At 39.8% G+C, this 26,404-nt stretch overlaps 2 protein-coding genes across 28 annotated transcripts in view; both read left to right on the forward strand.

Moving 5' to 3' along the window:
• ABCA14 (ATP binding cassette subfamily A member 14) overlaps positions 1 to 5,546 on the forward strand; it is a 205,015-nt gene extending 199,469 nt beyond the window's left edge. For all 5 annotated transcript variants that reach the window (XM_023616173.2, XM_070232208.1, XM_070232210.1 and 2 more), the window contains 2 exons: positions 4,803 to 4,876; positions 5,277 to 5,546. In XM_023616173.2, the coding sequence (XP_023471941.2) occupies positions 4,803 to 4,876; positions 5,277 to 5,399 (197 nt within the window). In that variant the 3' untranslated portion in view covers positions 5,400 to 5,546. The remainder of the gene's footprint in view (positions 1 to 4,802; positions 4,877 to 5,276) is intronic.
• Positions 5,547 to 7,410: 1,864 nt separating this feature from the next.
• The window catches only part of ABCA16 (ATP binding cassette subfamily A member 16), a 223,653-nt gene continuing 204,659 nt past the window's right edge, over positions 7,411 to 26,404 (forward strand). For 11 of the 23 annotated variants that reach the window (XM_023616177.2, XM_070232193.1, XM_070232194.1 and 8 more), the window contains exon 1: positions 8,262 to 8,564. Coding sequence is in view for 6 of the 23 variants with exons in the window: in XM_023616180.2 (XP_023471948.2) it covers positions 8,507 to 8,564 (58 nt within the window). In the remaining 17 variants the exon portion in view is untranslated. Of the gene's footprint in view, positions 7,572 to 8,198; positions 8,565 to 26,404 lie in introns of those variants that run through there. The other 12 variants (XM_023616180.2, XM_070232196.1, XM_070232202.1 and 9 more) reach the window with 7 other exon arrangements.

The raw sequence follows: 26,404 nt of genomic DNA on the forward strand, positions 1-26,404 counted from the left end.
TCTTCTAAGCAATGGAAAATAATATGATGGATTACACAGTAAGAATGGAGATCAGAAAATAGAAAGAAATGGATAGTAGAGCAGATGTTGAGAACAGATGTGTGGGAAATAGAATTACCTCAGTATCGTTCCTAGTCCATTAAGAAGTTCAATGTTCACTTATGTATTTATTTGGCAAATATTTTTGAGTACTGATTGTATCAGAGTTCTATTTCCTGTGTTCCCTAAATCACCACAAAGAAAAGCTGTGACTAGAAAACCTCTGTTATTGTGAGCTGTGCTAGAAACTTGTTCTACTTGAAGGAAGGACACTAAATGTTGACCAGAGAGGATGTGGACACAAGACCTTTAATGGGAATGTGGTTTTAAGGCACATTCTCATTTGTAAGGTGGTTGTTGCCCAATCCTTCTTCACGCTATTTTGAGAAAGTAGCTATTCAAATGTGAGAGAATGAAGAAGAAACTGACTTGGAATCTATACATAAATACTGATTTTTAAAAAGGATAAATAAATATTACAAGCAAAGGGCAGCTGGAATATCTACTTCTACAAAGGGCTTACCATAGGAATGAGAAGTGTTTAGGGTAAATAATTCTATCCCATCTTCAGGAAATATAAGTGACCATGTATTCTTTTTATAATTTCTAAAATAAGATAATTCCATTTCTACAGTATAGAAGATTGTATCCCTGAAGATACTCCTGTTAAAACAAAACTAGAACTTGGTAAAATTAAAACAAAAAATATTTTTAATGCAATAATTAAAAATAATTGTCACTCAGGAAAAAAAGTGATAAAATTATTTAATAATCGAAAAACAAAAAGTTAAGTAAAAGGAAGGGAAAAAGTAAAAGAAATAGTGAGCTGAAACACTGAGCAGTTCCAAAATACAAATCTTGGAATCAAGCGCGATTGTCAGCACTAGGATTGGATGAAGCTCTAGAGCCTCTCCAGGGTTGGGGAGCTCAGACTGAGACTGACACACAAAGGCAGGGCCCTCAAAATGGACAAAAGTTGGGCGCAGCTGCATGGCATAGAGGTTGAGTTTGGTGTGCTTTGCTTTGTCAGCTCAGGTTTGTGGGTTCGGACGCGGGCGTGGACCTACACCACTTGTTGGCCATGCTGTGGAGGTGACCCACACATAAAGTGGAGGAAGATTAGCACAGATGTTAGCTCAGGGTTAATCTTCCTCAGCAAAAAAAGAAAAGAAAAGAAAAAAAGGAGAAAAGTAGGTGGTTGGTAGCATCCTCTGACTCCAAGCAGAAGCAAGCACAGATCCCCTCTGGAAGGAAGTGCATCCTTAATTAGGCTTGGAGTAGACTGTAGGAAGCACATATCAGAAAATACCAGTGGAACATCTACACTGAGAGATCATATTATTTAATACATCACAGAAAACTCTGGGGAAAGAATCCTATAGCTACAAAGCTAAGAAAGCTATTCTGTCCCACTCCACCTCCTACATAGGAAACTCTTTCCAAAACTATAAGAAAATTCATCTCGCTTAAAGATGAAGAACTGAAAAGACTGTGGTTGAACTCCACAGTAAGTGAAAGAGAATAAGAGAAAAACCTAACAGACAGTAAAAGCACAGCAGATATATAAGACCACAATGCAGATGAAAACCATTATCTTTCCATTTGAGCTTAAACAGTTAAGAAGGGGATAGACGATATGAAAGAAAATCCTAAATAGTAATAGGAAGGGCTAGTAAACTAGATGACTAGACAACACAGAAATAAGAAAAGACAACTGACAGCATTGGAGAGGAGTTTTTTAAAGTAAACATTTCAGAAATACTTAACTATCAAGAGCAAATAGTATAGAAAGTACGAGGTAAATGGAGATTGGAAAGGAGAAAAATAGGAAAACATCAAACAGAAATATAGATAAGCATTTGAGAGAAAGTAAGGGAGAAGCAAGGAATGTTAATCAAACAAGCTATAAACGTAGTCCACAAAGAAGAAAAAAATAGTTACTGAAAAGAATAAATACCAAGAACTATCAAGAAAACTTCTTGAAATAAAATAAGACAAACCTACGCATTGAAAAGACAACCAGACACCTGAAAAAACTGACCCCAAATCATTAACACCAAGGAATATTCTAATATTTAACGATCGCATTTTAATAATAAAGTTAGGGGGGTGATCTTTTGAAATGCCGACAAAAAGACAAGTCATATATAAGGGAAACGAAATCACATTGAGCATAGGCTTTTTAACAAGAAAGTTTATGCTAGGAGAACATGTAATATATTTGAGATACTCAATGAGAGAAAAATTGCAAGCAAGGTTTTTACCTCCAGCCAAAATGACTTTCAAGATTAAAAGCCACAAAAAGTCATGAACACATAACAGCTCAGGGAATATTGTTCCCATTAGTCTTTCCTGAAGAATATACAAATAAAAAAAGTTCAGATCCACTAAGAAATGATTATGGAAGCTTCTACGTAAGAACTAATGGTGAGCATTGAATATATGTAACTCTAGAACTAGGGCTAGATGAAGGGTATCCGTGTGATAAGATATCACATCATTATCTACTTCTTAGAAATGTGTATGTAATACAATTATTAAAAAAGGAGGGGAAGAAGGCAAAGGATATATAGAAAGTTAAATATGATTACTGAATGTATTTTAGGTATTAGCTGGGAATAAAAGAATATTACTGTAAATTACATGTTGGTAGCGGGAACCAAGAGGTTACTAGCATAGTGAATGTTGTTTGTAATAGGGAACCAAAAGACAGTATCTCAAAAAGGTGGGATTATGGCTATTATTTTAAAGATATTAGTAGGAAGTTATCTATTAGAACAAAAATATAAACATTCCTGTATCACAAATATAACAAGAAATAGAACCAACCACATACTGGGAATATGTGTGTGTGTTTATTTTTATTCATGTATGTAGATATGGTATAGATAGATACTGGCCCTGAGCTAACATCCGTGCCCATCTTCCTGTACTTTATATGTGGGATGCCTGCCACAGCATGGCTTGACAAGCGGTACATAGGTCTGCACCTGGGATCTGAACCGGTGAGCCCTGGACCGCCGAAGTGGAATGTGTGAACTTAACTGCTGCACCACAGGGCTGGTCCCACATAATTTTTATACGTATAGTTAGCAGGAGTCCCAGATGGAAAAGTCCCAGACTCTTTGGACTTGGAAGAATCCATTTTCTCCTCTCCTTTCCTTAAAACAAAATTTTACCTGTGTGAGCCCTCACACTGAGTCCAGTGCAGTTTAAGTTGCATCTAGTCTGACCCCAGACCCAGTGTGGTCGAAGTCAGAGAGCCAATACTGATTGTCAGACACAGTCCAACCCCAGACCCAGTCTGGTAAAAGAAAAGCTTAAATCAAAGTCAGATAGCTCAGGACGCAAACGCTAGGAGCCCAGATATCCGAGAGGAACTTTGGTCTCAGTAAGACTGTCAGGTGCAGTGAGAAAGTAGTGAGCACAGAGGGCCCAGTGAGTACCTACACCTGGTTGCTCTTTGCTTCCAGGGCCATCGGGGGTTCTTTTGAATCCTGCTTCTGATACCAGAACTCTTAAAAGACAAACTGATGCATATTAAAATTTTCAAGAGTTTATTAGAGCACACATTGATTTGAATTGGGCAGCCACCAAACAAATGTGATTAGGAGGGCTCCACAGAGAGGTGCTAGGGGAGAACATGTAGGCATAAGCAAGGAAATGTTTGATTGGCTAAGCTTAAGCAGTTGCCTTATTTGAGAAAACCTAGTTGGCTGCTTGTTCTTGTTTCATTTTTTTCAGATTCAAGTGCATTTACTCTGGCTTGGGTTTTTTTTTTAGGAAGATTTGCCCTGACTGCCAATCCTCCTCTTTTTTCTGAGGAAGACTGGCCCTGAGCTAACATCCATGCCCATCTTCCTCTACTTTATACATGGGATGCCTACCACGGCATGGTGTGCCAAGCGGTGCTATGTCCGCACCCGGGATCCAAACTGGCGAACCCTGGGCTGCCAGGGTGGAACGTGCCCACTTAACCGCTGTGCCACCGGGCCGGCCCTTCTGGGTTGGGTTTTGATTTACTTATGTAGGCTACCAGGGAATTAGAGCCCCTTCAGTCTAATGGCTCCCTTGTTTGATTACTTTAACATGTATTTCTAAAGTGTTTTTAATCCCAATTAATTTAATTTGTAATAATTTGCAAATATGTAATGATAAATAGAAATACATCTGTTTGTTCTAAATTTGGAATGGATACCACCCTCTTCCCTCTCATTCCACCAGTGGATTCTTACCTGTAAAAGAAACAAGAACACACAGCCTGACTTTGGTGATTTATATGTATGATTTCCTCTTTCACATGGTGTGTGAACATGAGAATAGTGAGGAGGCCTTGTCCTGCTGTCGTCCCCAGCAAACACGCTGTACGTGCATACATACACAACCAGAGCAAAAGTCCCCCCGGTTCATATTCTCAGCACTGTGTATAGGAATCAAGTCTTGTAGTAACATTAGAATTTTAGAAGGCTCATATTTCATCCACTGGGCATGTGAGCTGACAATTTTTTTTGTGCCTGAAAGCCTTTCCTCAATAATTGCTATGAACTCCAGGAAACAAAACCTACGTCAGCAGGAATAAGTCTGCTGGAAGAATTAACCATGTCATGTATACTACACTGGTGGGCTTTTGGATTATGTCTCTTTTTTACTAGCCACATCTATTCACTACTCTATTGTGTATAATTAAGTTGATACAGCAATATTTTGGCAATTTAAAATGAAATCTGTAAGATTATTCATTTATCCTATCTTTCCTTTCTTAGGTAGTGAATTAAAACATGAGAATCAAGGGATCCTTAGCTACTACATTCCCAGCAAGGACAACAGCTGGGGAAAGGTGATTGTAGAAATCATGCCCTTCTAACATTACAAGTTAAGAGGGCACTAATGATGGGGGACGTATTTGGGATTTAGTCATGTGGAATAGGAGCCTGGCGTTACTGGAGAAGCAGAGACTTGAGGTCACTTTGCAACAGTCCCTGGAGTTTAACTGCTTCGGATGCCTACCTCTAAATCCCAGTTTTCATCCATGTCCATCAAGAGAATGGGGCCTCTGCTGCTTCTCAGGTCCTCAATTCTCCATTCTGTCTATTTTCTCACCTCCCCTTTCTGTGCCTTTTGTCCTCCAACATTAACTTGGCAGGAGTTGGAGGAAGTGGAGGAGAGGCTCATCTGGGTTGGGGGCTGGAGGGAAGACTGCAATTGTAACTACTTTGTTGTTGTTGTTGTTGTTAAAGGTGTTTGGTGTTTTGGAGGAAGCTAAAGAGGAATTCAATTTAGAAGACTATTCCATCAGTCAGATAACACTGGAACAAGTTTTCTTGACCTTTGCTAACCCAGAGAACATAGTTGATGATTGAAAAAAGGTACCGTGAGATTCAGTTCCAACCAGTGACCCTGTCTTTCTTAGACAACTCTCTACTATGCCTGGATACATAGAGGGGCATTCCCATGTGTGTATATCTTGGTGTAAATATATTTATGCAATAAAGAGTCCCCAAAGGAGACCAGATGTCCCTTCTTTGTAGCTTTATATTAGTGGCCTATGTATATAGCATGTGGAAATCTAAAGACATTTGGTGAAATTCCTGTTTTCTATCCTAGAAATATCAAAGAGCAGCATTTAATCAGGGTGGGGATGTGGGCGTATTCCTGATTATTCTACATGTTTGAACAGAAACATCCAGAAATGATGGAGCTGTCAGATGGGATAGCCTAAAGAGTAAGAGTTTGTTTTAGCTGCTGAGTTATGGATAAGAGGAGCGTAAATCTGGTACAAAAATCTTCTTTCCCACAGATACACACACACAACAGACATAGACACATACACAACACATGCACACACACCAATTTTATACCAGTCTAATTAAAATCAATATCAAAGTTTATGGCAATAAGTCAGGTTACTTCCAAAACTCAAACCAAGATTCTACATTTGTAAGAGAATCTTTGCACAAAGAACATTCAGAGTCCAAGAACGTAAAGCAAAAACAGTATTTAAAAATAGCATGTTTTCTTTCCTATTCTTGCCCTACCTCTGAATAAGAAGGAAAGAAGGAGAAATGACATGGAGAGGGAGTCAGAGAGTTCTGATTCTTGTTGGGGCAGATGGAGTCCCCAATAACCAACATAAGCAATCTAATCACTTGTCCAGATTCATGGGCAGATGAGCAGACATGATCCTCCTCAAATTGCAAGATAGAAAGAGTCAATGCAGCTGTTGTATTTTGGGGTGGAGGTTTTTATATCCTCAACTGCATATTGTGAGTAATAAAGTGATATCCAGAAGCTATTCTCCGTTCTATTGTTTTTAGTCACAATATAACTTTCCGGGGGTTCCATTCCAATACCTGCCATAGATCTCCCACAAGTGATTTCAGTAAAGGCAACATTTGTTTCCCAAGCTGGCCATCTTTAAAAAGGGAGGGGGAACTCATTTTACTAAGCTTTTACTTGCGTCTTGTCTCCCGGTTGGCTTTCATTAATGACCCTTTAAAAAATTCCTTTAGTAGTCTCTTTCACTGTCCCTCTCTATCCCCCATCCCCCTCTTCATCTTCCAGCAAGAAACAAAAAATATTGTGTCAGTTCCTCTACTAAGCACTTGACATTCACTGCATCATTTAATCCTACTATAACTGTCTGAGGGAGGTGGCGCTGCTATTATCCTCACTGTACATGGGAGGCTCAGAGGGGTTAAGGGATTTACCCACAGTCACCCAGCAGGCAACCAAGAATATCAGTCAGTGTCCCCATCAGGAGCCTGGAGCCACACAGCAATTTGAACAGGGAAAGTTAAAAGAATTATTAATTATAACAGGTTATAATTATAAGGAGATAAAGACAAGTCTAAAGAATACTCTGTGGCTGAGGGAAAATACCCAATGAAGAAAGAAGAAACAAACATAGGGCCCCTCCCCAAGGCTGGGATTCAGACCTTCTCGGAGAAGCTGTACTCGTGGCTCACTTGATGGTGGGAAGTTCGCTGGCCCTGGGCCAGGGCTGTTCCACACCTGCTGAGCAAGCAGGAAATAGCCCTCAGGGTTCAGGCTGTCTAGGTGGCCAACAGGGAACTGTGGCTGGGACTGGCAAGCAGGAAACTCTTGTCTGGGGTTGTTGGCTGGCTGGTGCTAGGAAGGGGCACCTGCGTGAGTCACTGGGAATCCACACTTAACGGGGGAGGGGGTCGAGGGTCACGAAATGCCCTCCACAACTGCTGCTGGCAGCAGCAAGGTAAGCGCAAGGAGAATCTAAGAGAAACACCTCAACCAGGAATAGAAGCCCCCTGTCCTGCAGGGTTCCTCCAGCCCTCTCCTGACACAGCTCACCCTGTCGGTCCAAGAGCCCCGCTCCGTTTGGCGTCGAGAGGCAATAAACCGCTACCAGGCACAGCGCGGGGAGAGGATTGGCCCTCCGATAGAATTCAGAACCTGCGAGTCTAACCATTAAGCTGCAGCGGAGGTGGGTATCGGGGTGGGCTCGGCCTGGAGGAGCAAGTATCAAGGAATCGGAGGAGCATGAGAAAGGTTTGCAGGTGGGTCCACCGAGGGGCCGGCGGGTCAGGGCAGAGCGCACAGACGAAGCAGGTGGGATCCACGCGCTGAGCGGTCGCGGGCAGAGGCGGCGCGCGCGGAGGGCGGAGGGTCCGGGAGGGCGGGCGGCGCCCGCTGGGGAAAGGGACGCCGACGGCGCGCGCTCCGCGGGGTGCGGCCCAGGATGGGGGCTTTCGGGTGGCCCCCGGCAGGGGTTGGCCGGACCCCGTGCCTGCGCCTCTGAAGTTCCTTACTAACCCTCTGGAGACCCTAGAGGGCGGCGGCCACTGAATCTCCTTAGACTTCCTGCCACCAGCGCCTGCGGCCGCTGAGGGTGACCATGACACATGGGGGAGAAGGGAGCCCGCGACAGGTGGAGGACTGGGGGGTCGTCCAGTAGGGTCCAGAGGCGAAGACTGAGGAGCCAGCGAGAGGGCACCGAGGTCGGGCCTCCCGGGTCTGGGGCCCTCGGGCAGGGTGCGGGGGATGAGGTGCGCGGTCCCCAGGCCCTGAAGGGACGCGGGCGGCGGGGCCGGCCCGCTGGGGGTGGGGCGGGAGGGGCGTGTGCCGGGAAGGGGGGCGGAGCAGGAGGGCGCGCTCGGGCTTCGGCGTCGGCGTGGGACACGCGCGGGGCTGGGGGCGTGGGCGCATGCGCGGGGAGGGAGCCGCGGCGGCACTCTCTGGGTCCTCCTGCCCGCCGGGTAGCGGGCCGGGCCGCGTCTTTGCGGCGTGTGCGCGAGGCGGAGGCGGAGGCGACGGCGGCGAACCTGCCGGCGGGGCTGGCTGCGCGGCGGGCGGTTGGCGAGAGCGTTGGAGGAGGCGCCGCGCGAGGGGACGCGCGTCCCTCGAAGGCGGAGGCGGTGGCGAGGCCTGAGCGGTGACTGTCCGGGGCCTCCTCGCCCTTGGTCCTCCTGACCAAGTCCCGCTGCTCGGGCGAATGCTCCCCGGTCTCCCCCGGAGGCCGACCGCGCTACCTGCACTGGGAGCGCAGAGCTGTAAGTGCGAACCCCCCCCCTCAAAAAAAAGCAAAGACAGACATAAGTCGTCTTCATAACCCTCTCTCTTCCCCTCCAAAACAAAACAAAAAACCCAACACATAAATATTATGTATAATGTTACTTATACCACAGTGTCTAACGTCACATGGCCTGCACTGTCCAGATTGCCTCTTCAACCTGATGTATTGCTGTTGCTTAGGATTTTACTCTGGAAGGAAGGGTCAGGGGTCTTCTATCCTAAAACCTCACAGAACTCTCCAGGAGACAGTAAAGAGGGACAACAGCAAATTAGGTTCTGCTTTTCCTCGTCATGGATTACCCCAAATCTGTTATTTTTCTCTGAGACGAATCAGACTGCAGAACTGACCCCTGTCTTCTTGTTTGTGATGTTCTCCTCTGAAGCAAGTCAAGATTGAAAGCGGAATGGGACGCAGGATAAAAGGAAGTAGTTTCTTGACGCAAATAATCCATAACCAATCTATAAATGAAAATTGGGGTGAATTTATTCTGAGCCAGATCTCAGGACTAGCTTAGCCCAGGGCCTTCCTTCCAGGGCACCAAAGAAGTGGGTGTACACAGTGATTATATATACCCTCAAGGAGGATGTTTCACATGTGCTTGAAATGCCCCTTTTACAACAGTCACGAGACAGCTCTGTTGGCGCAGTGATTGATGGACACAGCAGGTAGTAGGTCTGCTGTCTCAGTGGACACAGCAGGGTGGCAGGTCTGTTGTCTCCAGCTGGGTGGTCACAGGTGAGCGCAGCAATCAGTTCATACCCTAGGGAGAGATGCTTATCCTTAAGGAAATGCCAGTGGGGGGGAAGTTGCACGTTTATCTTAAGGGCATTTGTTCTTGTTTTTGGGACACAGCAAAGGCTTAAAGCAGGTATACAATGCATGCTCAATGGCCACCTCGGGCCCTTTTGGAAAAACAAAGTCAGGCCAAATTAGGTTTACATCAAATGGCTTCCTCATATAGTCCGATATATTCTATTGCTTGCCATTTTTATTTGCCAGTTTAATTGAAGTTTAAATCTATTTTTTCAATTCCTAAATTCATCAGAAGATATTTTTGCCAGATTTTTGTATTCAGGAACTTTACTTCAGTGCTGTTAGCTGTTTTAAACTTTGGCCCCAGCCCTTTGAATGAGGAATAAACTCCCTTATCATTTATTTTGCGGGTATTTCCTAAATGCTTATTACCTACTACAGTGAAGTAAAATTTTGTACAAAATCTCTTATTTTGAAGGAAACCAAATGAAACAATAACTGGTATCACTGTATTGCAGAACATTTGAAATGATGTAAATCCTCCTCACCCCCTCCAGTTAAAAATTCATGGAAAATCACACAATTTTAGAAGTCACTGACAGTGTCCCTTAACTAGTTTTTTGTTGGTATGTTTGTTAGTTTTGTTTCATTTTTACCATTGCCCCATGTGCAGAAATACGTGCCATGCTCTCATTGGTCAAGATTAGTCTTAATTTAGATATCCAGAAATGCTTGCCTAAATTCAAAATAATATTCGAGGTGATATACTAGCTGTAGACATTGTCAACTTAAAAAGCAAATTCACTTGTTATTTTATCTCAAACCAAGTTTATTCAGGAACAGCCAAAAGGATTACAATTCAGGATATGCATGCTATAGATAAGTCTGGAAAACAAAGGAGAGGAGCTGTTTTTGTAGAGAAAAAGGGGGAGTAGGGAGGGGCTGTTCTAAACGATAGTCTCTTAGGGGAAAATAACAGTTCAGGATGGCAATGGCTTCTCCATGGCTGACATGCAGTTTCTCATTGGCAGGGCCAGCATTGCCAAATAGGGAGAGAAATCTTGTTTCAGTAGTAAAGTAGTTTTACTTCCTGAGGGAGATGAAAGCATCTGTCTCTTCCTCTTCGGTGTAATTGCCCACCTGGAGCCTGGGTTGGGGGTGGGGTGCTGATTTAATTGGGAGCATGTTGCCACCCAGGGTCACAGGAACTGGTTGGTGCTGGAGTGAGCTGGGAGCCTGGGTTCATGGGAGCCTGGTACCCTGGAAGCCACCTGGAGACAATCTTTTTCTTTTATTATTTTGACTTTTTTATTGAGGTCATATTGGCTTATAACACTGTGTAAATTTCAGGTGTACATTATTATATTTCAGGTTTTGTATAGACTGCATGGTGTTCACCACCAATAGTCTAGTTTTTACCTGTCACCTTACGTAAGTGCCCTTTTATCCCTTTTGCCCTTCCCCCCCCCCCCCCACTTCTACTCTGGTAACCATTAATCTGTTCTCCGTATCTATGTGTTTGTTTATCTTTCACACATGAGTGCAATCATATGGTGTTTGTTTTCCTCTGTCTGACTTATTTCACTTAGCATAATACACTCAGGGTCCATCCATGTTGTCACAAATGGCACAATTTTGTCTTTTTTATGGCTGGGTAGTATTCTATTGTGTATATACCACATCTTCTTTATCCAGTCATCTGTTGATGGGAACTTGGGTTGCTTCCATGTCTTGGCTATTGTGAATAATGCTGCAATGAACATATGCATACATATACTTTTTTGAATTGTTGACTGTTTTGGATAAATACCCAGTAGTGGGATAGCTGAATCATATGGTACTTCTATTTTTGTTTGAGAAATCTCCATGCTGTTTTCCATAGTGGCTGCAACAGTTTGCATTCCGGCCAGCAGTGTATGAGAGTTCCCTTTTCTCCACATCCTTTCCATCACTTACTTCTTGTCTTATTAGTTATAGCCGTTCTGACAGGCATGAAGTGATATCTCATTGTAGTTTTGATTTGCATTTCCCTAATAATTAGTGATATTGAACATCTTTTCATGGGCCTGTTGGCCATCTGTATATCTTCTTTGGAAAAATGTCTGTTCGTATCCTCTGCCCATTCTTTGATTGGGTTGTTGGTTTTTTTGTTAAGTTGTGTGAGTTCTTTAGATATTTTGGAAATTAACCCCTTGTCAGAAATCTTACTCACAAATATTTTCTCCAAGTTGGTGGGTTGTCTTTTTGTTTTGATGATGGTTTCCTTTGCCATGCAGAAGCTTTTTAGTTTGACATATTCTCATTTATTTTTTCTTTTGTTTCCCTTGCCTGAGTAGACATGGTATTCGAAAAAGATACTGTTAAGACTGATGTCAGAGTGTACTGCCTATATTTTCTGCTAAGGCTTTTATGATTTCAGGTCTTTCCTTCAAGTCTTTAATCCATTTTGAATTAATTTTTGTGTATGGTGTAAGATAAAGGTCTACTCTCATTCTTTTGCATGTGGCTGTCCAGTTTTCCCAAAACCACTTATTGAAGAGACTTTCATTTCTCCATTGTAAATTCTTGGCTCTTTTGCCAAACATTAGCTGTCCATTGATGTGTGGTTTTATTTCTGGGCTCTCACTTCTGTTCCACTGATCTGTACAATTGTGTTTCTGCCAGTACCATGCAGTTTTGATCACTGTAGCTTTGTAGTATATTTTGGATTCAGGGAGTATGATACCTCCAATTTTGTTCTTTTTTCTCAAGATTGTTTTGGCTATTCAGGGCCTTTTGTTGTTCCATATAAATTTTACAATTCTTTGTTCTATTTCCATGAAGAATGTCCTTGAGATTCTGATTAGGACTTCGTTGAATCTGGAGATTGCTTTAGGTAATATGGATATCTTAACTATGTTTATTCTTCTAATCCATGAGCATGGAATATCATTTCTTTTCTTTATGTCGTCTTCAATTTCTTTCAATAATATGTTATAGTTTTAAGTGTATGGGTCTTTCACCTCCTTCGTTAAATTTATTCCTAGGTATTTTATTCTTTTTATTGTGATTGTAAATGGGATTGTATTCTTCACTTCTGTTTCTGCTAGTTTGTTGTTAGTGTGCAGAAATGGAACTGATTTTGTATGTTGATTTTGTGCCCTGCAACTTTACTGTATTTGTTGATTATTTCTAATAGGTTTTTGGTGGATGCATTAGGGTTTTCTCTATATAGAATCATATCATCTGGAAATAGTGACAATTTTACTTTCTCCTTTCCTACTTGGATGCCATTTATTTCTTTTTCTTGCCTAATTGCTCTGGCTAAAGCTTCCAGTATTATGTTGAATAAGAGTGGTGAGAATGGGCATCCTTGTCTGATTCCTGTTCTAAGAGGGATAGCTTTCAGTCTTTCTCCATTGAGAATGATATTTGCTTTGGGTTTGTCATACAGGGCCTTTATTATGTTGAGGTATTTTCCTTCTATACCCATTTTATTTACAGTTTTTATCATAATCACATGCTGTATCTTGTCAAATGCTTTCTCTGCATCTATTGAAATGATTATGTGATTTTTATTCTTCACTTTGTTACTGTGGTGTATCACATTGATAGATTTGTGGATGTTGGATCATCCCTGCATCCCTGGAATGAAAACCCACTTGATCATGATGTATCATCTTTTTAATGTATTGTTGTATTCAATTTGCTAGTGTTTTGTTGAGGATTTTTGCATCAATGTTCATCAGTGATATTGGCCTGTAATTTTCTTTTTTGTGTTGTCCTTGTCTGGTTTTGGTATCAGGATAAAATTGGCTTTGTAGAATGAGTTAGGAAGCCTCCCCTCCTCTTCACTTTTTTGGAAGAGTTTGAGAAGGACAGGTATTAAGTCTTCTTTGAATGTTTGGTAGAATTCACCAGGGAAGCCATCTGCTCCTGGACTTTTATTTTTTGGGAGGTTTTTGATTGCTGTTTTAATCTCATTACTGGTGATTGGTCTATTCAAATTCTCTACCTCTTGGTACAGTTTTTGAAGGTTGTATGTTTCTGAGAATTTATCCATTTCTTCTAGATTATCCAATTTGTTGGCATATAGCTTTTCACAGGTGTATTTCGGAGGTGTCCCTTGTAATTTCTCCTCTTTCATTTCTGATTTTATTTATTTGAGCCTTCTCTCTTTTTTTCTTGGTGAGTCTAGCTAACAGTTTGTCAATTTTTTTTATCTGTTCAAAGAACCAGCTCTGGGTTTCATTAATTTTCTCTCTCTTTGTTTTTTGGTCTCTATTTCATTTATTTCTGCTCTGATTTTTATTATTTCCTTCCTTCTGCTGATTTGGGGCTTTGTTCTTCTTTTTCCAGTACCTTTAGATGTGCTGTTAGATTGTTTATTTGGGATTTTTCTTCTTTGTTGAGGTAGGCCTGAATTACTATAAACTTCCCTATTAGAACAGCTTTTGCTGTATCCCATAGATTTTGGCATGTCGTGTTTTCATTTTCATTTGTCTCCAGGAATCTTTTGATTTATCCTTTGATTTCTTCATTGACCCCATGGTTGTTCAGTATCATTTTGTTTAATTTCCACATTTTTGTGGTTTTTCTGATTTTCTCCCTGTAGTTGATTTCTAGTTTCATACTTTTATGGTCAGAAAAGATGCATGATATTATTTTGATCTTCTTAAATTTATGGAGACTTGTTTTGTGGCCTAATATGTGATCAATCCTGGAGAATGTTCCATGTGCATTTGAAAAGAATGTGTATTCTGTGGTTTTTGGATAAAATCTTCTATATATATCCACTAAGTCCATCTGGTCAAATGTGTCATTTGAGCCAGTGTTTCTTTATTGATGGTTTTGGATGATCTACCTATTGGTGTGAGGGGAGTGTTAAAGTCCCTTACTATTATTGTGTTACTGTCTATGTCTCCTTTTATGTCTGTTAATAATTGCTTTAAATATTTAGGTGTTCCTATGTTGGATGCATAGATATTTACAAGTGTTAAATCTTCTGTTGCATTGTTCCCTTTATCACTATGTAGTGCCCTTATTTGTCTCTTGTTACAGGTTTTCTCTTGAAGTCTATTTTGCCTGATATACGTATTGCTACCCCCACTTTCTTTTCTTTGTCATTTGCGTGGAATATCTTTTTCCATCCTTTCACTTTCAGTTTGTGAGTGTCTTTAGGTCTGAAGTGTGTCTCTTGTATGCAGCGTATATATGGGTCTTTGTGTTTTATCCAATTGGCCACCCTATGCCTTTTGATTGGAGTATTTAGTCCATTGACATTTAAAGTAGTTATTGATAAGTGTGTATTTATCACCATTTTGTTACTTTTTTTCCTGAGTGTTTTAGTAGTTCTTCTCTGTTCCTTTCCTTTTTTCTTGCTTTCTTCCCTTGTGGTTTAATGGCTTTCTTTAGTAATACGTTTGATTTCTTTTGTCTTAATTATTTGCTTACTTATTATAGGTTTCTGATTTGTGAGTACCATGAGGATCCTATATAATACCCTACGTATATAGCAGTCTATATCAAGTTGATAGACTCTTTAGCTTGACCTCTTTGTAAAAGCTCTACTTTTTCGCTCCCCTCCTCCCACATTTTATGTTTTTGAAATCATATATAATCTCTTGTTTTGTGTGTGTCTATCCATTATCCTCTTATCATTGAAATAGGTAATTTTAGTACTTTTGTCTTTTAACCTTCATATTATCTTCACAAGTGGTTGATCTGCTACCTTTACTATATTTTTACCTTTACCAGTGATTTTATTGCCTGGTTTGTGTTTTTCTTAATGATGTTTTTATCCCTAATTGTAGTCATTGCTTTCCCACTTAAATAAGTCCCTTCAGCATTTCTTGTAGAACGTGTTTCTTGGTGATAAACTCCTTTAATTTTTGCTTGCCTGGGAAGCTCTTTCTCTCTCCTTCCATTCTGAATGACAGCCTTGATGGATAGAGTATTCTTGGTTATAGGTTTTTTCCTTTTAGGTCTTTAAATACGTCATGCCATTCTCTTCTTGCCTGTAGGGTTGCAGCTGAGAAGTCCACTGATAGCATTATGGGCTTTCCTTTGTATGTCACTTGTTGCTTTTCTCTTCCTGCTTTTAGGATTCTCTCTTTAATTTTAGACATTTTAATTATAATGTATCTTGGTGTGGGCCTCCTTGGGCTTATCTTGTTTGGAGCTCTCAGTGCTTCCTGTACTTGAATGTCTGTTTCCTTCCTTAGATTAGGAAAATTTTCATCTATTATTTCTTCAAATAATTTTTCTGCCCCTTTGACTCTCTCTTCTCCTTCTGGGACACCTATAATATGAATTTTAGTCTGCTTGTTATTGTCCCAGAGTTCCCATTCTGTTGAACATAGACTGTTCTCATTCTGTCCAGTTCTTTTTTTCTTTTTTTGTGTTCTGCTTGGGTGATTTCCTCTGGTATTTCATCTAGCTTGTTTATCCATTCTTCTGCATCCTGTACTCTGCTATTGAGTCCCTCTAGTGAATTTTTCATTTCTAGTATTGTATTCTTCATTTCTGATTGGTTCTTTTTTATATTTTCCAGTTCTTTGTTGATGAGCTCACTGTGTTCATCCAGTCTTCTCTTAATATCTGTGAGCATCCTTATGAGATTTTCTTTGAACTCTTTGTCAGGTAGATCACTTATTTCTGTTTCATTTAGTCCTTTCTCTGGAGTTTTGTCCTGTTCCGTTGCTTGGAATGTATTGCTTTGTCCTCTCATTATGTGTCTTTCTCTGTGCTTATTTTTATGTATTAGGTGAGTTGGCTATGTCTTCTGATCTTGGAGAAGTGGCCTTATGTAAGAGATGCCTTTTGAGGCCCACCAATGTGCTTCCCTCTCGTCACCAGTCCAAAAGATCCAGAAGTGACCCCTTTGTGGGGTACTTGTGTCCTTCTGCTGTGGCAGGGTTCCTCTTAATGTAGAGACCCAGGGAGTCTAGTCTTTCCTTCCCTTGCCAGCTGTTTGTAAATCTGGTTTGGGGAGCCTCAGCACCATTGGCTACAAGGTCTAACAGCACACTCCTGTTGCAGTTTCCCTGTTAATTCGGTAAGTACCCAGTGTAGCTGGTTGCTAGGCTCAGGGGCTTACAGTTGCTTTAGGCCTCAGCCCTACAAGATTGTTGTCAGTTCTCTTAGGAGTGCAGCTGAGTGGGGTTGGCCCTAGGCACAGGAGCACTCAATTGTTTCAGGCTTTGGAAGGTGGGGCTGATCCTTTTTATGGGTATTTTTAAAGCACAGGTCTTCTGCCACTGATAAGCCTCACCCCCTACAGAACCACACACACCATCAACACAGTCCTGGTCCATGCACACTTCCCAACCCCCTGGAGTGTACCCCAAGGCCCCACTGCAGAGGCCCCTATGTCTCCACCAACGCCACCCACAGTTTACCTGGTCCTCACATAGGTCCTGCCCCACAGAGGCGGACACACTCGCCTGCCTGATCAAGACACCCAGTAAATGCAGGCTGAAGAGTAGCCTGAGGGCTTGCTCTTGGGCGGGGCCAGTCCCTAGGGTGGGCTGCCTGCCCTGATTGAAGTAGATTAAATCTGTGCTCTAGTGGGTGTGGCAGACCCCTGGGCTAACAGGCCAGGGGGAAGAACCTCAGTGGCCTCTGATGGGGTCTGTGTCAGCATGCCTGAACCAGGTCAGAAGAATGGCCTCCACCAACGTTTCAGTCTCCAGGGAGGCCCCTACTCTCACCAAAATGCCCCCAGAGCCCACCAGGTGAGTCTCTTTTTACCAAAGGACTGTCAGCCGTCTCTCTGGTGATTTTAGGTTGCTGACATGGGTGAGTTTGTGTGTGGGTCCTTTTAAGACCTGGGTCTTTTCAGCTTTCATCTGATAGCTTTTCTGGGCGTATCCCTGCTGCAGTTACTAGCCAGATAAGCCAGATAGTAAGACCCTCGTCTAATTTGTGCTGAGTCTGAAGGATGCTTATAGCAATATCGGCCCCCGCTCTGGACCTCACTCCTCCAGGGAGGGCTTCATATCTTAGGGTGGCTCCTACTTGGCTGGCTGAGAAGCTCCGCTGCCCCCGAAGGTGGCTTTTTTTCTCTCCAGCTGGAATTTCTGCCTCTTCTGCTTTAGTCAGGACTGTCCCTTGTTATGGGGTTTCTTTTTAATCCAATTTCCAGTTTTCTATCCAGGGTAATTTTTCCCAAAATAGTTGTAACCTGGTTGTGTTCATGGGAGGAGATGAGTTCAGAGTCTGCTTACGCTGCCATCTTGATGAGATCTTTGAATCTATTCCGTGTGTACTTGAGAAGAGTGTATATCCTGCTATTTTTGGATGGAATGTTCTCTATGTATCTGTTAAGTCCGTCTGGTCTAGTATTTCATTTAAGGCTGCTGTTTCCTTGTTGACTTTCTGTCTGGATGATCTATCCATTGATGTAAGTGGGGTGTTGAGTTCCCCTACTGTTAGTACCTTGCTGTCAGTTTCTCCGTTTTTGTCTGTTGATAGTTGCTTTATAAACTTCGATGTGCCTATGTTAGGTGCGTATATACTAAAAAGTGTTATATTTTCTTGGTAGAATGTCCCTTTTATCATTATATAATGTCCATCTTTGCCTCTTGCTATCTTTTTTGTCTTGAAGTCTGTTTTGTCTGATATAAGTATAGCTACACTCGCTTTCTTTTGCTTGCCATTTTCTTGGAGTATCATCTTCCATCCCTTCACTCTGAGCCTTTGTGTGTCTTTAGAGCTGACATGTATTTCCTGGAGGCAGCATATTGTTAGCTCTTGTTTTTAAATCCTTTCATCTGCTCTGTGTCTTTTAGTTGGTGAATTCAATCTATTTACATTTAGAGTGATTTTTGACATATAAGGGCTTAATACTGCCATTTTAACTTTTGTTTTCTGCTTGTTCTATATTTACATTGTTTCTTTTTTCTTGTGTTTCTCTCTGCCATTTCAGTTGTTGGTTTTCTGTGATAGTCTTTTTTAGTTTTCTCTTTATTTATGATTTGTGACTCTGCTTTTATTTTTTGTTCTGTGCTTACCGTGAGGTTTGTATAAAAGATCTCTTAGATGAGACAGTCCATTTTCTGGTAGCCTCTTATCTCCATTAGCCTATGCAGGCTCCATTCCTTTCCTCTTTCCCTTCTATGGTGTTGCTGTCACAAATTATTCTTTTTTGTGTTGTGAGTTTGTGACCAAATTGAAGTGTTTGTAGTTATTTTTTTATGTGTTCTTTCCATTTATCCTTTATTTATAATTAGGTGTTTGCTAACCTATTCTGACATAGAGTTTCAGTCTTTTGATTTTGTCTATTTATCTCATTACTTGAAACTTTGTAAACCTTTGCCTTTTTGTTTCAAAAACAAACAAACAAACAAAACCACTGCCTTCATGATTTCTTCTAAGGCAATTCTAGTGGCGATGAACTCCCTCAGCTTTTAATTTTCTGGAAAAGCTTTTGTTTCCCCATCATACCTGAAGGATAATTTTTCTGGATAGAGTATTCTTGGCTGATAGTTTCATCTTTCAGCATTTTGAATGTATCATTCCACTCTCTCCTAGCCAGTAAGGTTTCTGCTGAGAAAACCACTGAAAGCCTGATGGGGATTCCTTTGTAGGTTATTTTCTTTTCTCTTGCTGCCCTTAATATTTTTTCTTTGATATTTCCTTTTGACAGTTTTAATGTTATGTGCCTTGGAGAAGGTCATTTTGCACTGATGTAACTAGAAGTTCTGATAGCTTCATGTATTTATGTATCCAGTTCCTTCCCCAGGTTTAGGAAGTTCTCAGTTATTATTTCTTTGAATAAGCTTTCTGCTCCTCCCCTGCCACCCCCCCGCAGGGGGGTACTTATGATCCTTATGTTACTTTTCCTTATTGAGTTGGATGGTTCTCAAAGAATTTCTTCATTTTTAAAAAATCTTAGTTCTCTCTTCTCTTATACCTGCATCATTTCTAGGTTTCTATCTTTAAACTCACTGATTCTCTTCTCCATAAGATATGCTCTATTTTAAATGCTTTCTACATTATTTTTTATCTTAATTATATTTTTCATTCCATAATTTCTGGTTGTTTCTTTCCCTAGAGCTTCAAACTCTTTTGTGAAGTATTCCCTCTGCTCATTGAACTGTCTTTCTGATTTCTTGTAACTCATTGAGTTTCTTTATGACAGCTATTTTGAATTCTCTGTCAGATTGTAATCATTTGTGACTTCAAGTTTGGTTTATGGAGAATTGTCATTTTCCTCCTTTTCTGCTGTGTTACTGTAGTCCTTCATCGTGTTTGATCCTCTGCCAATGCATTTGTGGTAGTAATCACCTTTTCTTATTTGGGTACAGATTTGTTTACTTTGGTTCTGAGCTGTTTCTGATTGTATTTGAGAGCCTGCAGTTTCCACCCTCTACTACCTCTGGCAGAAGCGTCATTAGTGCCTTCCTTGTGCTGCTTGTGATTCCAGGATTACTGGTGCCTTGCTGCTTGGATGTTGCTGCAGTCTCCTGTGACTCCACTGGGGCAGCAGGTTGTGAGCATTTCTGCTGCTTCTGAGGTTGCCTGGGTCTTGTGTTCTCCCACTGGCTCTCTGTGGCTCAGATGCTGTTGTCCCGTGCACCACCTGTGCTGCTGTCCCCAGATTGTCTTGGGATGCTGTTTGCACCACTGCCAGGGGTGCTTGGTTCACAGATGTCACTGTCAGTGGCAGGGGCCCAGGGACCTGGGGACTTGTAATCAGCCTCTGCTACTAATGGAGATGATGCCAGGGCTGCCACCACTGGGGACTAGGTTACCTGTTCTCCTGTGGTTCCTGATGCTTCTGGTTGCAGATTCCACCTGCTGCTGCTTGGAGGAGGGCAGGGGCTGTTTTTCTTGCTCCCACCCCATCTGCTCATAGTTGTGTGGGTCACTCCCTCTCAGTGGGTGCATTTGTGTGGGTGAGACCACATCCACTTGGCAGGCTCACACACACAGGTGGGCCCCTGCCTTTTTGCAGGCATGTTTATGCATGCAGGCCCACCTCCACTTGGTGGACGCTCTTGCAGGCCAGGCCACCACCTTTCAGTGGGTACTCTTGTGGGCTGGGCTGCCACCACTCCACAGCCATTCATGGGCGGGCCAGCCTGCCCCTGCCTCCATTCACAGTCCCACTAGCCACTGCATAAGGATCCACACCCTGAATTGCTGCTGATCGAGGATGTAGGGACCTGCTCCCCTAGTTCCACTGCTTCCCAGGGGTCCTGTCTGTCCATCTTCAGATGTATAGTTGCATGGATCTCACAGGCTTCCTGTTGTGCTGTGTAGGGTATCCTCTGTTGGTCGGTGGATGTCATTTGGTTGTAACTTAAAGAGAAGAGAGAAAGAGAATGACTCACTCCACCCTGATGTTGATGCCACTCCCAACCTTGTTCTTAAGATGGAGGTTATAGCTTCAGTATATGGGAAATGTAATGCTACATAATATAACTTCACATGTACTTAAATACATATAGAAATAGATACATTGTACTTCCCTATAGAATTTGTTATAGTTTCATGAATGTATTCCATGTGGGGAGATTGTGTGTACTGTATTTTAATTATTGTTTGATTTATTTAACGTTTATGTTCCCGTGTTTTAGATCTTTCCAGATAGAAAGCCAAGAGGGAAAATACTATGTATTTTAATAATTTCTGAGACTTTTTCCACCAGAGAGCCAGAAAAATTTAGCCATTCTCTGAATGTACCTTTTAGTTTTATGCCATCCTGCCTTTCTGCTCATCATTTTCTCTCCTCTGTCTATTAAAATCTAATTCACCCTTCTGGTTCCTGATTGAATGTTGCCAGTGCTAATAAACCTACCAAGAGCTAATATCATGAATTAATTTTTCTTTCTGTATTTTTGAACTATCTTCAACATTTTCCACATCTTGTGTATTTTAGGCATTGTTTTAGGAAGCAACTCTCAGTTCACAAATTCTGAGTGAAACAGAGTGCAGAAAAGAAGTAATGTATTTTTAAGTTTGCTTTATTGTGCAATATATAATGCATAGAGAAGACCATATTGTGTGAGTCTTAAATAACCATATTGAGTTATTTAAACAATAATAAGAAAACAAATACCTACTCACCTTTTTATAGTGTTAAATAAGAACATTTTTTGGAATTTAGAGCCACTTGACAGCCTCTCTTCAATCTTAGTCTATGGGTTTTCTGATATTTGGGGTGATCATTTCCTTGTTTTCAGTATATATTTTATGAATGTATTCTTAATATATGCTGGAGTTTTGCCTTTTGAACTTTAGATAAATGGGAACTTAATGAATACATTCTTCTAAGACTTGCTTTTCATTGGTCAATATTATGATGGGATATTTAGCTCTACTGCATGTAATTGTAGTTCATCCCTCTCATTGATTTGCCATGTTCTGTTTTATGAATATACCACAATTTCCATTCCATTGTTGACTTTTAGATTGTTTTCAGGTTTTGTATATTACAAATAATTGTATTAAGTATATTTATGAACACTTTCCTTGTTGCATGTTCATATGCATTTTATTTGGGTAAATATATCACCTTTCTCACTATCATTCTGTGAAGGAATTAGGATTAAGCCATAATGCCCACTGGCGTCAGTGGTATGTAATGATTTAATGTATCTCCTATGCCTCTAGAATGGTGGTAGTTGTGTCCCATCCTTGAGAGAATTGGAAGAAATAGTCACTCATATAATTTTCTGTGTTTTGTGATTTGGATGAGTAACTCTAGTTGAGAAAGTCTGCTGGATTATAAGGGATAGATATTTTCAATCTTGGTAGACAACAGTAAATTGTTTTCCAAGTGGTTGTGCCAGTTTATACTTCCATCACCAGTGTATTAGAGTTCCCAGTATCTGCATCCTTGCAAGCCCCTGGGATTGTCTTATAATGCCTGTTTAATTTGACCCATTCAGGTGGGTGTGGTGGTATCACATTTTAGTGTAATTTTCATTGCTCTGATTACTAATAATGGTGGACACCTTTTCATTCGTAATATCCTCTTATTTCCTTCTCACTTTCTGTAGGATCTGTAGTAATGTCCCCTCTTTTCATTTCTTATGTTTGTGATTTATCCCTTTTCTTTTATCAGTCTTGTAGGGGTTCATCCTCTTTTCAAGGATCAACTTTGACTTTGTTGATTTTCTAGATTGTATTTTATATCCCAACACGTTATTATGAAAATTCTTAAACATACAAAAGAGTTGTATATAGTCAACACCCATGTATCCACCACCTAGATTCTTACATTTTTATCTTACTATATTTTCTTTATCACACATATCAATCTTTCTATCTCTCCATCTATCACTTTAGCTTATTTTTCTCTGCATTTCAAAGCACGTTGCAGACATTCATATATTTCAACCCTAAACACTTCAGCATACATATTATCAGAGTTTATGTTATATATTTTTTATTTCTAAATTAATGTTCTTTATTTTTGCCTTTCTTCTACTTTCTCTAGTTACATTTTGGTCTTTTTCTAACTTCTTAACTCATTTGTTCTCATCTTTTTTTCTTTTCTATTCTTTACGTTGTTATAAATATCCATAGTACTATAATGTGGTTGTTACTAAGTAGTTCCAAAGTACTTTCCAATTTCCATTGTAATCTCTTTGATCTTTGAACTAAGGATGGAAGTTTATTCTTTAAAATTTGAATGTGTTAATATTTTTCAAATTATCTTTTTTATTGATTCCTTTCTTAGTAGCCTGTGGTCAGAGAACATAATTTGTATGATTTTAATCCTTTGAAACTTGATATTTGCTTTATGGTATAGCATTTCATTAAGTTCTCAATTTGTTCTTGAAAAAATGTATATTCTCTAGTTCTTGATATAGTATTCTATATATGTTCAATAAGAGAACTGTACCAGTCATGGTGTTTAAATACTTTATAACTTTACTGATTTTTCTGTCTGCTTAGTTTGTTACAATGAAGGTGGTTAAAAATCTCCTTTTGTCTTATTATAGTTTTCTCTATTTATACTTGCATATTTTCCAATATTTGCTTTATCTCTGAGGCCATGATATGAAGCACATATACATTTTAAATTATTGTTTCAGGTGAATCAAATCTTATTTTCCTCTAGTAATACTTTTTTTCCTTAAGGTCTATTTTGTCTAATGTGAGGCCATGCAGCCTTTATAGTGTGTTTGCATGGTGCCTTTTTCAATCCATTTAATTGGGAGCATATAATTGGGGTGTGGGTTTCTTTTTAAAATTCTTTCTAGTAGTTATTGTTTTAATATTGGAGCATTTAGACCACTTTCAGTTAGTGTAACTCCTGACGTTCAGTATCTGGGTTTAAAGTCACCATCGTATGATGTATTTCCTATTTGCACAACCAATTCTACATTTCTTTTGCTCTCCTGTCTAGCCTTCATTTTGATTGAGGTATCTTATTTCCTTTTGTCTCTTTTAGTTTAGTATTTTGCACTCTTTTGCTATTATTTTAGTATTTTCTGTGAATACAACATGCGCTTTGGTTTATCAAAGATTAATATTAATTAGAATTTTTACAGTGCTCATAGACATGGTAAAGTCCTCAGAACATAGGCTCCAATTATCCTTGTCCTGCCTTATTGGCTAATGCTGTCATGTACTATTTTTTGACACAGAATTTAATCTCTTTAGCCATAAATGTTATTTTATGCAGTAAAGAATCATTTATATGTATTCATTTTTTTTGCTCTTCCGTTCTTTTTTTGGGTCTTTTAGCTTCCGTATGCGTACTTTCCCTCTACATAGTCACCTTTAGCATTTTGGAGGAGGGGTTCTGATTTCCAATGACAAATTCACGATGTGTATTTCTTTGATTTTGTTTTTTATTTCACCTTAATTCTTGCAAAATATTCTTTTCTTGGTATAAAACTAGTTGGTAGTTATTTTCTTCCAACACATTGAGTATATTATTTCAATCTTTGCTGGTTTCCCTTTTTTTCAAAGAAGTCAGTCAAATCATTGCTTTAATGAAGATCATCTGTCTGTTTTCTCTGGTTGCTTTTGAAATTTTCTGTTTGTTTTTTTTTTTTTTTTTTTTTTTGGTGGAGTGGGGATTTGTTTTTAGTGGCTTCAACTATTATGTACTTAAGTGTGGAAGTCTTTTCATTAATCCTGCTTGGGATTCATAGGGCATCTTGATCTGGTTTTATGTCTTTCATCAATTTTGAAAAATTTTCAGCTGTATTCTCTATTTGTTATTTCTGTTCATTCTCTCTGTACTCCAATTGGTACTCCAATTATCTATTATTAAACTTTGTGCCTATCTTTGTGTTACTATCCTCTCTTCTTTATTTTTCTATCCTTTTGTTTCTCTATACTTCATTTTGAGTATTTTTTAGCCAAAAAAAATTTCAGACCAATAATTTCTCTTCAGCTGTGTCAAATCTGCAATAGTACCTTCTATTGTGGTTAAATTGTTAAAACATTTTTCTGTTTTAAATTTTCTATCTGGCTGTTTTTCACATTTGTCATGGCATTGTAGTTTCCAGTTCTCTTCTCAAATGTTCAATTCTGTCTCTTGTTCTCTTTGAACATAGCAGTTATAGTTACTTGAAAGTCTCTTGACTGATAATTTTAATGTAATGGAACTTTTAAAATTGTTTCTATTGTTTTTTGGTTCCGGGTTTCTCATTCATGTAATCTTGTTTTCACTTTTCTATGGTTATTTTGTATTATGTGCTAGAAATTATATTTGGAAAATTGTTTTTAGAAATAATTTTGTCTAAGATGTTTAATTCCTCCAGAGAGATTTTTATTTTGTTTTCTTCTACATGGCATTTCCATCCAGTCTTGGAGATTGAGATGATTTGGAGCTCTGTTGCAGTCTCTGCAACATCTGGTCTACTTCTGGTTTGCCTTCACTCTTGGCAGCCCAAAGCTGGGGAGGTATACTAGCCCACTCTGAACCCAAGTCTTTGGATTTAGCTTTGGTCACTCTACTACATGAGACTCAAAAGGGCTACTCAGCTTCTAGTCTCCTAGCTGCCTCTTCTGGAATTAACAATGCTAAAGGGAGGAAGATTACCCCAAATGCTAGGCCTGCCAAATTTCAATCTTCTGGTTGTACCCAGCAGGAATGTTGATATGAATAACTTATTCTTCCCTTCTTGAAAGTGGATTTATATTATCTTCATACGTGCTAGATTTGCGGTTATGTCTGCCTTTACATTCTTAATATTATTTATTTATGCTTCCTTTTTTATTCGTCATGAGTTTCATCAGAGGTTTGCCTATTTTACTACTCTTAAAAAACAACTATGGGGGCTGGCCCAGTGGTGCAGTGGTTAAGTGTGCACGTTCTGCTTTGGCGGCCTGGGGTTCATCTATTTGGATCCCGGGTGTGGACATGGCACTGCTTGGCAAGCCATGCTGTGGTGGGCATCCCACGTATAAAGTAGTGGAAGATGGACATGAATGTTAGCTCAGGGGCAGTCTTCCTCAGCAAGGAGAGGAGGCTTGGTGGCAGATGTTAGCTCAGGGCTAATCTTCCTCAAAAAAAAACCTATGGTTTTATTTTTCCACTGTATTTTATTAATTTATATTTTAGATTTCATACATTTATGCATTTAGCTTTATTATTCTTTTTCTCCAACTTTAGTTGTGTGAATCCTATTGTTCTTTTTCTAACCTCTTAAATTGAATCCTAAGATCATTTATTTTAAGCCTCTTTCGCTTTTTCAGATAAAAACTTAAAAGAATACATTCCTATCTAAATATCACATTAGCTATATTCCACAAGTATTGATATGTATTATTATTATTATCAATTGGTTGTAAGTATTTTAAATTCTTTCTGATTTCTCCTGTGACAGATGAACTACTTAGAAGTATTTCTTTTTAAATTTCTAAATATACAGGAATCTTTAACTCATATTTTTATGTATCTCCACCCTAATGCAATTGTGACCAAAGGATGTATTCTGTATAATACTGGTAATTTGAAATTTATTAGGATATTGCTTTTATGGCTAGAACATGGCCAATTTTTAGAAATGTTTTATGTGTGCTTGAGCAGCAAGCCTAATTATTGTGTAGACAATTCTGTATGTATGCATTAAGTCAATTTGTTAATTATGTTGTGTTTAAATCTTCTAT

This window comes from Equus caballus, chromosome 13 (genome assembly GCF_041296265.1).
Source record: "Equus caballus isolate H_3958 breed thoroughbred chromosome 13, TB-T2T, whole genome shotgun sequence".
Classification (NCBI taxonomy): domain Eukaryota; kingdom Metazoa; phylum Chordata; class Mammalia; order Perissodactyla; family Equidae; genus Equus; species Equus caballus.